Source organism: Pseudophryne corroboree, chromosome 7, assembly GCF_028390025.1.
Source record: "Pseudophryne corroboree isolate aPseCor3 chromosome 7, aPseCor3.hap2, whole genome shotgun sequence".
NCBI lineage: Eukaryota > Metazoa > Chordata > Amphibia > Anura > Myobatrachidae > Pseudophryne > Pseudophryne corroboree.
The window spans coordinates 83,347,721-83,363,349 of record NC_086450.1 but is presented as its reverse complement, the minus strand read 5'-3'; the positions used below and the strand labels follow the sequence as shown (position 1 = coordinate 83,363,349).

The window sequence follows — 15,629 nt, the reverse complement described above, 5'->3', positions numbered from 1 at the left end:
GAACTCTATGTTAGGGACCGATCCGATGAGGTTACCTTGACGTTTGGTGGGAAGGCTCATAATATTGACCAATTTTATGCCAAAAACCTTGTATTTGATGTATAATGATTACATTTCTAATATAATTCTAATGGTTGTATGGTGCCCCTGTTCTCTTGTTTCTATGTTGTAGTACTAAGTCTCAGCTACGTAGTACATCCAAAAATAAGTAGCTAGGGTGTGTAGTCCAGCCTTCCCCCCAATAATACATTCAATATTATGTGTATTTATATACACCTGAAGGCTGAGACTCCTTCAGTCTGGATTGGCACCCCTCACATCTGTCTTTGGCATTTTTAAATAGCATTTGCTGACTGCACCGACTGTATGGCAAAGCCACAGGTAAGATCTTTATGCAATGTGACATTGTGTTTAGGTGCGACTGGTATTTAAAATTTCATTCAGCCCACGGAGAGGAAGTGGACGGCCAGAGAGTTATTGCAGCGGGAGCCAGTGACCAACCCGCCCACGGCGGACCTGCTGCAGATCCCGAACACCAGTGCCGCCGGACCCGATATGTGAATGATGGATTTCAGCACACTGTGATATAATGCATGTTTAGTGAAGAGCACTGGAATAAAGTATACATTGTTATTTGCCAACATTCTATTGAAATCTGTGTGTGGATGCAGGACACACCTCCGAATGGTAATAGATATGCCTATAAGTGGAGCTAGACACGCCCTATGGGTGGAGCACGACAAACACCCTCAACGACCCACGATTCGCTTTGTTCGGTACATTCTACTGCCAGCTAAATCTCCATAGAACTATTTCTCAAAAGTAGGCAAGTGTGGGTCCCGCGTCGGCAGCGCTACACAAATCATCGGGGAAAATGGCGCGGCAGACATTTTCTCTGGCACTTTGTGCATGCCCGGTAGAAAAATTGCTGGGATAACAGCCATTTTCCCGGAGACTTGAGCGTGCGCAGTGGAATCTATCAGCACCAGAGTCTACTCACGCTGCCGGCTAGAGAGGAGGGGGCCCGGATGGGGACTACTCATGTATTCTCCCCACCCCTCTTAATACGCCCCTCTCCCATGTTAATGAGCTTAGCACACTTTCTATTTGCATGTCACCTTGCAAAAAAGTATAAAATGATAATGCATGTATATGCCAGACAGGGAAACTGTAGGCAGAAATGTTTTGAGCAATTCTCGTTTCCATCTGCTGAAAAACTTTTAAATAAGCAGAATGTCTGGTATAAAAAACAAACGATGACAGATACCTGGAAAGACTGGTGGATGTGGAACCTTGCCGTTCTCAAGACCCACCTATTGCTTGTGTGTAAGGAACAACGGTTTTGTGAATGTTGCAAAATACTTTTCAAATTCACTTAACCAGATTCTAAAAAAAAAAAGCCACAACAGGGGTTTCAGTCAACCTGAAAATATCATATCTGACAAACAAAAGTATGGAAGAAAATACATCAGTAAAAGAAACTAACAGGATCCTTGGTTATGTCATAACATCCTATATTTTGCTTCTGCTTGTTGCCTGCAATTATAATGAAGAGAAAGACAGGATATTCTTATAAAACAGTCTACATATAATTACTGCATTTTAACCAGAGTAAAGACTTTGGGCCTAAATCGTGTCTATATGGAAAAGCCTACGCAAATCCGGACTATTTATTGTATAGTGTGTACGAACGATTGTTTCAACCTTTTGCCAATAAATTGGAGAAATCTTGCCCACAAACATGCACCTATGTTTGGTGGTCATTCCGAGTTGTTCGCTCGTTGCCAATTTTCGCTATGCTGCGATTTGTTGCTAAATGCACATGGTACGCAGCGCGCATGCGCTTAGTGATTTAACTAAAAACTTAGCAGTTTTGCTGTTTTTCGTGCGGCGCTTTTCAGTCGCACTGCTGATCGGTGAGTGATTGACAGGAAAGGGGCGTTTCTGGGTGGTAACTGAGCGTTTTCCGGGAGTGTGCTAAAAAACGCAGGCGTCTCAGGCTAAAACGCAGGAGTGTTTGTTACGTCAAACCAGGAACTAAACGGACTGAGCTGATCGCAATCTAGGAGTAGGTCTGCAGCTACTCAGAAACTGCAAAAAATTATTTAGTAGCAGTTCTCCTAATCTTTCGTTCGCTATTCTGCTAAACTAAGATACACTCCCAGAGGGCGGAGGCCTAGCGTTTGCAATGCTGCTAAAAGCAGCTAGCGAGCGAACAACTCGGAATGACCACCTTTATCCGATCAGTCGATCAAGACTGAAAATAATGCATACTCAAACTCCAAAATAGGAAACGACATGCTTCAACATATTTTCTAGTCGGTATAGGCTCGCTGATGAAAGTACTGTTCACCCCGTTAATTCCCCATACATAGTAACATCAAACAGCATATATCACCAACAACATATTTTTCAGTCACACTGCTGCCAATTCTCCACAGAATGACCTAGTACTGCTCTGCGGTGTCCCGCTTATCATATCTAGACAAGCAGTTAATGAAATAAAGCAGAGCACCCTTTGAAGACCAGAATGTTCCTAGCTGGAAGATAGCACAAGAGATGTTGCACATCGATGGGAAATAAAAGCATACGTCCACTAAAAGGTCTTACTTATAAAAAGTGTCTGTGATGAGTTTGTCCTTTCAAGGTCTGCTCTGGTTGGTTCTCAAGCAACGTTTGTTTGACCTTTTTAGTTGCCTTCTATGTCTACATGAGAAAACTGTGTCTTATCCTACACCCCATCCTAGATCATATGTCTGCTGAAACCCTGCAAATGTTAGTTACTCATTTACAGATAATGGGCCTAATTCAAGGTTGACTGCAAAAGCAAAATCTTCCTCTAATGGGCAAAACCATGTGCACTGCAGGAGGGTCAGATATAACGTGCAGAGAGAGTTAGATTTGGGTGGGTTATTTTGTTTCTGTGCAGGGTAAATACTGGCTGCTTTATTTTTACACTTCAATTAAGATTTAAGTTTGAACATACCCCACCCAAATCTAACTCTCTCTGCACATGTTATATCTGCTCCACCTGCAGTGCACATGGCTTTACCCATTAGAGGAAGTTTTTTCTTTTGCGATCAACCTTGAATTAGGCCCAGTGTTTGTGTTGTCTTATGCTGTCATTTCCTGTGCATAGTCCTGTGTGCAGTCTGCGTTCTTATACGTCTGCATTAAATCGTTACTTCTCAATACTTCTTATATTAACTTTCTATTCTTTTTTTTAATTTAAATAATTTTCTTGCCATTCAATTTTATTATCAGTGTGATTAGCCACCTTTGAGTGAGTAGGGGGTCTATGTACTGGATTCAGTATGGGATCCCAACGGTCGCCACACTAATTTATTCCCCCTCGGGGGTGGTGTGGACCACCCCAAGAGTGGGGATTCCGGGCCCCGGCCGGGATCCCGACAGTCAGGAAACTAACTGCTTCCCTATGTACTAAGCATACTAACCTACTTTGAATTTTTCCTCTATGGAAGATGCTCTGGGGGGAAATGCTAAAATGATGCAATTAGCATATAATGACGTTGTTGGGCCCCGCCCCCTACGCAGAGACCGCAGATTCCCTGGATTTATCTCTGCATTCTACCCACTTCACTGGGAAGTGGGCCGAATGTGAGAAGGTTGCCTACTCTTCCAGGGCTGCGGGGGACTACCCAAAAAATTGGACGTCTCCTGCAAGAACCGGTAGAGTAGGCAAGTATGGTACTAAGCTTTGGAGAGTGATAAAGTGGACGGAGATAAAGTAACAACTAACCAGCTCCTGTCATTTTTCAAACACTACCTGTAACCGAGCAGTTAGGAGCTGATTGGCTTGCACTTTATCTCTGTCCACTCTTTCAATCTCCAAGGCTAAGTACATAGACCCCTATGTCACAGTACAGTGGGGATTGGCCGTTGGCCAACCTGGGTTATTAGAGATGGTTGACCTGGAGATGTCCTCAGAACCAATCGTCAGATGTGAATGATGCAACATGGGGCCTAATTCAGATCTGATCGCAGCAGCAAATTTGTTAGCTAATGGGCAAAACCATGTGCACTGCAGGTGGGGCAGATATAACATGTGCAGAGAGGATTAGATTTGGGTGGGGTGTGTTCAAACTGAAATTTTAATTGCAGTGTAAAATTAAAGCAGCCAGTATTTACCCTGCACAGAAACAAAATAACCCACCCAAATCTAACTCTCTCTGCACATGTTATATCTGCCCCACCTGCAGTGCACATGGTTTTGCCCGATTGCTAACAAATTTGCTGCTGCAATCAGATCTGAATTAGGGCCATGGTCTTTTAAACAGTATATTGTATACAGTATGTACTTTTTTTTATTTTTGGGGTAGTAAATGTTTAGGTAAAATGTAATTCACCCAAACAGGTTCCTCTTCTACATAACCACACACTCAATCTACCCCACCTTGGCCACACGGAAGGTCTCCAGCTGACCCTCTACGGGCAGGAGTCACATAATAACATGCACATACCCTTCACTCCTTGTAGTTATACACTTGACCTGATATGTTGTTTAATGAGGTCAACTTCATCTGTAACAGATGCTGGAGACCTTCCAGTGGGTCCTAAATACCACACAGAGCCCTGCATTTATGTGCCATGCTCTAGATTGTGCAGCAGACTTTTATAAGCATGGGGACACTGGTGCCCGCTACAGGTCATAGTTGATCTTTATTATTCATTTAAATAATTAAAGAATATTAAGTCTCAATGAGAAATAATTAAAATGTCCTCCTCTAAGTAACTCGGCAGCATTTTTCTCCCACATATCATATTGTTCCCGTCCTTGGAGACAAAGCATGTAATGAGCACAGATGAGTCTTAGGACTCATTCTGAGAGAGAGAGAAGTAGACGGGGAGACGCTAAGCACATGATTTTAAATTCATGAGTAATGTAATCATTCCAGCAGTTTGTATAAGGAGGTGGAGGTGGAAAATGATCAAAGCATTAAAGTGTAATGGTTAGATTATTCTGGCTTCCAGTAAAATAATATTGTGACAAAAGTACATTGAGATTTAATAGGATACGAGATGGCATGTTGTCCTTAAGAAATTTGTTGCTCACAATTCATCCATGACCACAGGCTTTAAATGAAGAAAATAGCGAATGCACTAAGACTTTGGAAAGTGAATTACTGCAATGAATACTATAGTCATTATTATACTTTATTAATCTATCTATCTATCTATCTATCTATCTATCTATCTATCTATCTATCTATCTATCTATCTATCTATCTATCTATATATCTATCTATCTATCTATCTATCTATCTATATTGATATATTGATGACACATTATGCAGCACACTATACAATCAGATAATTTTGTACTTAATCAGATCTTACTTCGGTTGAGCTTGCAATCAAGTTTCCCGACAACTAGCACAGCTACGACCAGTTTCTAAGACAAGCGGGGGGGGGGGGGGGACGCCCAGCACAGGGCTAGTCCGCCCCACATGTCTGGCTCTGCCTCCCCCCCCCCTGCACGGGTGCAAAAGCATTGCACGGCTGCAATGCTTTTGCACCTGGCGAGTAGCTCCCTGCCTGCGCAGCCTAGCTGCGGCCCGCCCCGCAAACGGTCCGGACACACCTACGTTGTTCCGGACCGCACCCCAAAAACGCCAACGACACGCTTCGCGACTGCCTCTGCCTGTCAATCAGGTAGAGGCAATCACACAGCGACCAGGTCTGAATAAGACCCTTAAATCGATCAACATCGATTTTTTACAAAATGTGTGATCCCTGAAACAGAACATCAATCTTTGTAAAATTACCCCTAGCAAACTGAAAAAATAAAATAAAAATCATAGATAAACCTAAACCTATTTCTATCAGTTTTGCCTTCAGTACTAACTTCATAGGAAATACTGCACACAGTCCAATAAGAGATCAGAACCATAAAATAACCTCAAAGTTTATACCTTGGACTCCAAGTAGAACCCAGAACTTCAGAGGGTACTGACAACACTAATGGAAAGGCATGGCAAAAGGAACGCATAGATAGGAAGATGGAGCGAAAGAAAGAGGGGGAGTGGATAAAAGGAGTGAGGGGGGTGGGGGGGGGGCTGGGGTTAGAAAGGAAGATAAGTACAATAACATATGATAGAGACTATCAATTATGGCAGCAAATTGAGAAACATTTTACCAAGAAATTCTTATTCTAAAAATAAAATAGTCCATTGTATTAGTAGAACAATGCAATTAAGCACCTAATATGCATGGTTTGTCATATATCTCACACTAGAATGATCACAAATTACTGTAGGTGTGTACAGATTCTGTCTTTCAAACGTCAATCGTTGTCAAGGATACAAGACAATATGATGTCACCATGCTGATAGTGTCGGGTACACTTACATGCTAGTGCTTTGAAGTATTGCAGAGGACCAAATCTGGACATTATACTCTTCTAGTTTACTATTGTAGCATTACAAAATATGTATCATTTTTACAAGTATGCCAACTGAACAGAGTATAGCTTCAAAATGTAAATATATGACATACTGTATTACTATCCATAAGTTATTTCTCCAAGAATGGTGTAAAGTACCTTTGTAGTTCAGCTGCAGGTCTTCACTTATAATTCCCTAGCCCAGCTGTGTAAATGAAGGTGGCGAAATAGAGAGACAAGAGAGGAGATGTATCAAACCTTGGAGAGAGAGAGAAAGTATCAACCAATCAGCTTCTAACTAATTTTTCAAACCCAGCCTTTAAAATGCCAATTATGAGCTGCTTGATTGGTACTTTCGGGTCTATTTACTAATCCTTGGTGAGAGATAAAGTGTAGAGAGGTAAAGTACCAGCCAGTCAGTTCCTGTCACATTACAGACTGTGTTTGAAAAATGCCAGTTAGGAGCGAGTTAGTTGGCACTTTATCTCTTTAAGGTTTAGTAAATAGACCCCTTTATCTCTCTCCAGTTAGCATGTTCTGACGTTACCACTTGCAAAGTCAATGATGAATCCTGGTGTGAACAAGACATTAGGTTTTTGTCAAAGAGTGTGTCTAGGCTTTTGATTATGCAGGTTTTGGGGACTGGTAATTGGATCTGTATTCAAGATCTCCTCACGGTTGAAATAAAGAGTACCACATGTGGCAACCACAAAAAAAAAGGTTCTGATACTTTAAGGAGCATGGTCATATTGGGACCCCTGGAGATGCTATGTCGCCAAGTGTTAGCACAATACTGGAGGGCATGACTAGTGGCGGCTCGAGAGGTGGGGCTGCAGCGCAGTATAAAATTCAAATTCACCAACTGCCATCCTGAACACTGCCAAACATCGCAACCGGGACTCCCTGGCAGTTGGTGCAGCCGCCCTATTTAAATTTTGGACTCAGTGGCAGCACCACCTCTGGAGCTGCCACTGGGCATGACTAAGTTTTCTTGGTGGGTTTGAACAAAATACTTTGAGGGATATCCTATAAGCAGCGGCTAACAGGATCCCCGGGGGCTATCCTATCACCCCCGATTTCCCACAATACTGGAACTTATTAGGTATTATGCTTTGCACGTGAAGCATAATCCCCAATAAGCAGCTGCCAGAGCCATGGTAACACATGGTATTGGGGATTTATCTCTTTTTGTCCGATCGCAGGTCCAAATTCAGCCATTAATAACGACCTCTAATGGCATACCGCAATAATGACAGTTTTTTAAATTACATCGGGCTAATTGGATACCGCCCTTTCTGTTATTCAGGCTGCACTTGTTAGGAAGTTCTGTGTATACATGCTGGGCACTAGGACCCAGGGAGTCTGTCCTACAACCTGATCACTACTGAGCATGTGCAGGGACCATAAAGTTATCTTAAATCTGTGTTAAGACTGTAATGTGATATGGTGGAGACACAAGTCTCCCGCTTAGCTCCAGAGACCTGCATATGAATTTATTAGGTAACAAGGTAGCGCTACTTGGCGGTGGGCATATCAAATGTTTCCCTTCTCTGGGTCTGCTCGCTGATGGCCACTGCCCTCTTTGCTAGACACCTCCTCACAGAGATCTGCTTCTTCATTAGTTAATGATACTTAAAGTCACTATGAAGCTACTTTTGAGAAGGGAGGTGGATGGGAAAGCAGGCTCCAGGCAGACAGCTGCATAAACTAGTATTAGACATATTCTCTATATTATAATATTCTAAGGTGGTCACTGTGATTTCCTCTGTATTATATGGAGGTCACTGTGATGTCCTCTGTATTATATGGAGGTCACTGTGATGTCCTCTGTATTATATGGCAGTCACTGTGATGTCTTCTGTATTATATGGCAGTCACTGTGATGTCTTCTGTATTATATGGTTTTCACTGCAGTGGTAGGGTCCCCTTTTTCCGGCAGAGTAGTACGGCCAGTGCAGTGGACCCTAGAGGCCACGGCAGTGCTATTTGAGTTGTAGGACGTGTCATAAATTACAATGTGAGAATTCACCTAAACATAAAGGTACAGAAAATGACACTTGACAATGCATACTGTACCTGATGCTTGATGGGAAAACTACACAGGCCACCAACAGACTAATAACAGTAGACATAAGGGACTCTACCACTCACTATCACAGTAACTGATATTTTCTCAGACTGAATATGAACATAAAATCTCAACCATGCGCTTCCTGTGTTTACTTTGTGAAATAAAAATGCACTGCAGGAACTATGAATAGTGAGCATGCCAAGCATCAGTTTATTGAGCTGTTATCTAGATATACTACATGATCGTAAAGGCAATATATAGATCTCACAGCATTGTCCTAATAATACATTGGGGAAAATGCCTATTCACAAACTACTTCATTGTCTTATAATCTTTGAGTTACACGTAAAATAAACCTGAAAACTCAGCAGAACTGTATGACTAGGGGGCTAATTCAGACCTGATCGTAGATGTGCTAAATTTTGCACATCTATGATCAGCTTCCCTGGCGTGAGGGGGGACGCCCAGCACAGGGCTAGCTCACCCCGCATGTCAGTCCCTGCTCCTTCGCACAAGTGCAAAAGCATCGCACAGCGGCGATGCTTTTTTACTGGAACAGTAGCTCCTTACCAGCGCAGCTCATGCGCGCTGGCAGGAGATACTCGTCGCTGTGAGGGTTGCAGCCGACGGCTGTCGTAGCCCTGTGATCTCCTCTGCCTGACTGACAAGCAGAGGCAGTCGCTGGGCGGGAGGGGGCGGTCTGGCAGTGTTTAGCAGCCGTTTAGGAGGTGCGGTCCGGGCAACGCAGGCGTGCCCAGACCGGTGGTGTGGGGAGGGGGGGGGGGAAACGGGCCTTGGCGGCTACGTGATGTCACACGCAGCTGCCGAGGCCCCCCCCACCGGTCTGGGCACGCCTGCGTTGCCCGGACCGCACCTCCTAAACGGCGGCTAAACGCTGCCAGAACGCCCCCTCCCGCCCAGCGACTGCCTCTGCCTGTCAGTCAGGCAGAGGCGATCACAGGGCTACGACAGCCGTCGGCTGTCTGCCATGCGCCAGTTCAGACCTGTCTGCCGGTGCAGTTCAGACCTGATCGCTGCTGTGCGAAAACACACAGCATCGATCAGTTAAGAATCAGCCCCCTGGTCAATAGTCTTCTGCATGAAGAGAAGGGATAACTTTTTTTACCAATTTATTTCTGTTATCGGGCCATCATGTAAGGTGCATAGAACTGTATTTGAAGGTGCTGGCAAAGGGGGGAGGGGGCTATGTATGAGCGATAAACATACCTCTTCCTAAAAGATCCAACTCAATGTCTATTATCTGATATAGGAATATCTGAGATGCGGATGTCATGTGATAAAATTGCCCTAACTCACAATGCGATTACATACCTCCCAACATTTTTATCTTTGGAAGAGGGCGTGGCCTTTTCAAAATGGACGTGGCCTCGCGGCTCTGCCGCGATTGCGAGTCACGCCCCCATTTGCCGTCACTGAAGGGGGCATGCCCAGCACTCTGTGAGCTGCTGGCATGCCCCCAGTCACCCTGTCTCCACTCAGTAGGCACATGCGCACAGCGTCTATTCACCGCTGCTCTGCTAAGGAGCCTCCCAACTGCCCCTCCCCACCGCGGGACACTGAGGCCCGCGGTTGGGACAGCGGGAAAGTCCCAAAATAACGTGATTGTCCCGCGAAAATAGGGACAGTTGGGAGGTATGCGATTACTGTATACATTGCATAGCTGTATCAATATTCACATGCAGGGACAGAGCTTGCGAAAAAGCTTGATGATTTTGGGCCCGATTCAGACTTGAAAACTGTTGCACGAAATCACACAGCGGACGATTATGGGATGACTGCGCATGCATATGCACCGCAAAGCGCACGTGCGTTGCCAAACAGCGATAGGATGGTGCTAAAATTTAGATCACACGGGTATTTGCAAGCTGATTGACAGGAAAAGGGCGTTTGTGGGTGGTAACTGGCCGTTTTCTGGGAGTGTCAGGAAAAAACACAGGCGTTCCCAAGCGTTTTCAGGGAGGATGTGTGACGTCATCTCCAGCCCCGATCAGCCTGTTTGTATCGCACTGTAGGAGTAAACCCTGGGCTACGCACAGACTGTACACACTGCAAAGAATGGGAAAACATTGGATGGTGAGTGTGATGTAAACAGTATTGCAGCTGTCCGCTGACTGAGGGGAATTTTCGCACAGTGTACACATGCATTCGCACACTTTCACGGGTCGAATTTTCACTCCCCCATGCAGAGCCGGCCCTAACCAATTTGATGCCCTAGGCAAGATTTTGGCTGGTGCCCCCTGGCACCACTGCTGGTTCTGCCTCTAACCTTGCACCTCTTTCCCAGCACCATCACCCCTCACCCATAGCAGTCCTTGTCTCCCCTATATTTTAAATAGGAACAGTTCGCACATTTGATGCACAGCCCAAAAAGGGGCATCTTCTTGCATTATTAATGCCCTTATACACATAATGACACACATAGTGCCCCCTACACATTTGCTGCACATTATTAGTGCCCCTATACACATAATGACACACATACAGTAGTACCCTGTTACACCTATGCCGCACATTATTAATGCCCTTATACACATAATGACACACATAGTGCCCCCTACACATTTGCTGCACATTAGTGCCCCTATACACATAATGACACACATACAGTAGTACCCTGTTACACATATGCCGCACATTATTAATGCCCTTATACACAGAATGACACACGTAGTGCCCCCTACACATTTGCTGCACATTATTAATGCCCTTATACACATAATGACACACATAGTGCCCCCTACACATTTGCTGCACATTAGTGCCCCTATACACATAATGACACACATACAGTAGTACCCTGTTACACATATGCCGCACATTATTAATGCCCTTATACACAGAATGACACACGTAGTGCCCCTACACATTTGCTGCACATTATTAATGCCCTTATACACAGAATGACACACGTAGTGCCCCCTACACATTTGCTGCACATTACTAATGCCCTTATACACATAATGACACACATAGTGGCCCATTACACATATGTTGCACATTATTAATGCATTTTTACATGACACACATAATGCTCCTTACACATATTCCGAACACTACTGCACAACCAAACCACTCACATGCACACAGCACTCACACTTCCACTAACACTGTGACCTCTGCCTCTGCTTGGATACAGATGTGTCCTCACAAATCTTGCATCAATGCTAACATCTGGCACCTTTTTTTATTAAAATGCATCTTATTTGCATTGCTATGTGGCTAGGATGCACAAGCAGCTTCTGCTGATTAAACTGATATGTAGCATGCCTATATACTGTGTGAGACTGTGGCTGTATCTGCATATGAAATGCTACACACAGAATATAGGCATGCCACATATCATTTTAATCAGCAAAAGCTGCTGATGCCCCTAGGCATATCAAATGCCCTAGGCAATTGCCTAGCTTGCCTATGCCTATGGCCGGCTCTGCCCCCATGGCGACTACTATCTGATCGCAGGACAGTGTAATTTGCAGCACAGCGATCAGGTCTGAATTAGGGCCTTTATGTGATCAGAGAACTATACAATGACTTTGAATATCCCTATATTTCACTGTTGTCATATATCTTGGTCCTCACCCCACACGTCTTCAGTATTTCCTAAACTATTATTTGTATTAGCAGCATTGCATTTTATGGAAACTCTCAGGCCTAACCCAGCAACACTCATTGTGATTGGCTGGCTGTGGGACGGGGTAACTGGCATCCTAGGGTAGAGTGCAAGATAATAAAGTAACACTTTCAATCATGGGACCTCTTCATCAGACCATCATAATCAATATTATGATGCAGCTAAGGGTTTCTGTTTCTGTCACTGTAGCTGTTGTTTGCTGGATGAATACAGGGGGTCATTCCGAGTTGATCGCTCGCTAGCAGTTTTTAGCAGCCGTGCAAATGCATAGTTGCCGCCCATCGGGGAGTGTATTTTCGATTTGCAGAAGTGCGAACGCCTGTGCAACAGAGCGCCTGCAAACACATTTTGTTCAAAACAAGACCAGCCCTGTACTTACTCTTCGTGTGCGTTGATTCTAACATTGGAGGGTTGGCTTTTGATGTCACACACCCGCCCAGCGTTCGGCCAGCCACGCCTGCGTTTTCCCCAGCACGCCTGCATTTTTCTAAGCAATCCCTGAAAACGGTCAGTTGACACCCAGAAACGCCACCTTCCTGTCAATCTTCTTGCAGCCGCCAGTGCGAATGAAAACGTCGCTAGAACCTGTGCAAAACCACAAAAGCCTTTGTACCCGTACGTAGAGCGTGCGCATTGCGGTGCATACGCATGTGCAGAAATGCCGATTTTTAGCCTGATCACTGCGCTGCGAATGGCAGCTAGCGATCAACTCGGAATGACCCCCATAGTCCGCTGCTTAGCCTTTCTTCAAAAGAACTGAGAAGTGGAAAAGTGCAGACGAAACCCAGAGCAACCAATCCATTTAATTATAGGTAGGAGCTGATTCGTTGCTATGGGCAACTTCACATGTCCACTTTTCCACTCTCCAGAAGGTTTGATACATATCTCCACTAACTGATGAGGATGTATAATACGTAACCAATATTTCTGGCCCAGTCAAAGATAGTTTTGTGCTAATAATTTGGTTACAATACCGCCCCATCAAAAAACATCAGGTTCATTTTTTTTCTGGACAGCATCATAGCCGCTAACAATCCACAATTTTTTTCACTTCAAAGGGGAGTGCGTTGCTGGGATTTGAATGAACCACCGTTTAATCCCCCAAATCAGCCCTCCTGCCCCTTGGTAGTCTCCATCCACATTGGCAGTTACTGACATTACATGCATTAAGATGTCAAAATATTTAATTATAAGCAATAAATCTGCTGAGAAATACATATATAATTTTGGAAACAAAAGTTCATGTGTTTTCAATAAAATATGTCCTATTATCTGAATATAGTAAAATCCACAGTCAATTTTAATAAAGACAAACAAGCTGAATAAAACCTACAGAAACATTTTACATTCTCAAACATGTAGAGGTGATACAAGTATTCACCCCCTTTGGTATTTTTTGCATTTCATTTTCTTACATCATGAAATTATTTCATGTTGGATTTGTTAGGATTTCTCAGGACTGCCAAGAGCGGTAATGAGCCTGAGTATTAAGGGGGAGTGGTCAGATCCAGAGGGGGCACCGGCAACCGCACAGGGGGGCGCCAGCAGGCGTCCAACCCCTTGGCAGCTGACCCAGGCCCATACTTGCCTACTTTCCTGCAAGTGCCGGGAGACTCACAATTTTTCAGGCAGTCCCCTTCTCCCACAGAAGAGTGGTCGCATCTCCCGCATCCTGCACATTCCTAGTGGATAAGGAGGTTAACAGAGGAAACCCGTATCCATATGGAGGGGGCAGGGCTAAAAGATGCAAATTAGCGTACTTTAGCCCCACTCCCTACCAGCGGACCCACAAATCGCATAATTTTGGGGGCGGCTCATATTGATGTGCCCCTGCACTGTCTAGCTACGTCTCCTCTCTGGGCTTCTCCCGGAGGGGAGTTTTTAAAAGTAGGCACATACCCTCCAACTGTACCTTTTTAGCAGGTACAGTACCTTTATTTTATGGTCTGTACCGATTCTTGACTCGCCAACCTTTCATTGAAAGTACAGGAAAAAAGGGGTGGCCACGCCCCCATTTACCCGCAACCATTCCCCTTTTCTATTTTGTACCAATTTTTATGTGTAAAATGTTTGAGGGTATGTACGTAGGCAAGTATGCCCGGGCCTCTCCAACAAGTCTGGGCCCTGGTAATTAGTACCCACTCCCAGAGGCGTCACTCACCTCTGCAACACCCGGTGCGGCAGCGAGAAAAAACAGGGCGGGGCTTCGTGGGTATGGACGGGGCTTCGCGGACGGCACCCGTTTTTAGCCCATTGAAGGCACAGAAAGGGGGCGTGGCTTTGCAGGAGGGGCGGGGCTTCACATCCCGACACCTATTTTTTTGTCACTGGGCGGTGTGGGAGGTGAGAGTTGACTCCCAGGGGTGCTGTCCCTGCAGTGCTGGCTCCTACACAGTGACAGGAGCCGAGTGCTGCACATAATATAACAGTGCAGCACTCGGCTCCTGCCACTGCGCAGGAGCCGGCATTTTGGTGTCACCCCTCGGCGGGGGTCACCCGGGAGCGGGCCGCACCCCCCTTGTGACGCCACTGCCCACTCCGACCTCCTCACGGGGAATTCTCACAAGTAATCAAAACAAAAACTCCAGAGGGTCACATACAAAAAAAAACTAAATATAATACAGTTGCTTTTTTTAATTTTATAAATAAAAGTATAATATCTCACGGTGAACGGTGAAAAGTCAGTGTAAAATATAGAGGCAACGGGCTCCGGACTGTGTGATCCCCTCTTCATCTGCTACTCAGTAAACACACTGCTAATTACACCCCCACATTTGTATATTGAGCAGTATATACATCGTATTAAGCCACAAATACCAAGAGTTTTGCCGTAGTTACACTATAACCAATAGTTTACTTTTGCTTTTAGAAATGTTAAAAGTTAGTCCTACTCTTTCATCATCCTCTGTGAACGGGGCTCCTCCGGGGGTTTTGTTTATCGCTTGTGCAACTCCAATGATCTCCCCATCACTGTTCTGTATGGGCATACACAGCAAAGACTTCGTCTTGTATCCGGTAAGCTTGTCTATTTCATCGCTGAATCGCCTGTCCTACAAAAGACAAGAATATTAATGAACATACTGGTAAGATACAGACAAGCACTATTCCAAACAATATTTACATCTTACTTGGATCAAAGGGCAAAAACAGGGAGCGTGGTGACATGATTTACATAATCAATGCCCCATACCCCACTGAGCAACAAAGCAATACATGTAATCGCTCAGTGGGGACTATGCTGACGCATTTCGTTAGTCTCCCAGGCATTCTGGGAGAGCAGCTAGAATGGGCTATCTATACACATCTATAGAACTTCCAGTTCTTGTGCTGTAGTGGGATCATTAACATATAACATAAATTCATATATGTTCACCTCTAAATGTTTATATTTAACGTCTTTCATTCATAAAAAAAATCAATTTTTTGCTCTTTAAGCTCACAAGAGCAAAGCAAAGGGAGACTTGCAATCCGCTATCAGTGCTCGAGTTCACTAATGTACCAGA

General features: G+C 44.5%; 1 protein-coding gene across 4 annotated transcripts in view; it reads right to left on the bottom strand.

The window, feature by feature from the left end:
* The window catches only part of PDE11A (phosphodiesterase 11A), a 1,092,065-nt gene that overhangs the window by 908,773 nt on the left and 167,663 nt on the right, over positions 1–15,629 (bottom strand). For all 4 annotated transcript variants that reach the window (XM_063933388.1, XM_063933389.1, XM_063933390.1 and 1 more), the window contains exon 2: positions 15,018–15,176. In XM_063933388.1, coding sequence (XP_063789458.1) covers positions 15,018–15,176 — 159 coding nt within the window. The remainder of the gene's footprint in view (positions 1–15,017; positions 15,177–15,629) is intronic.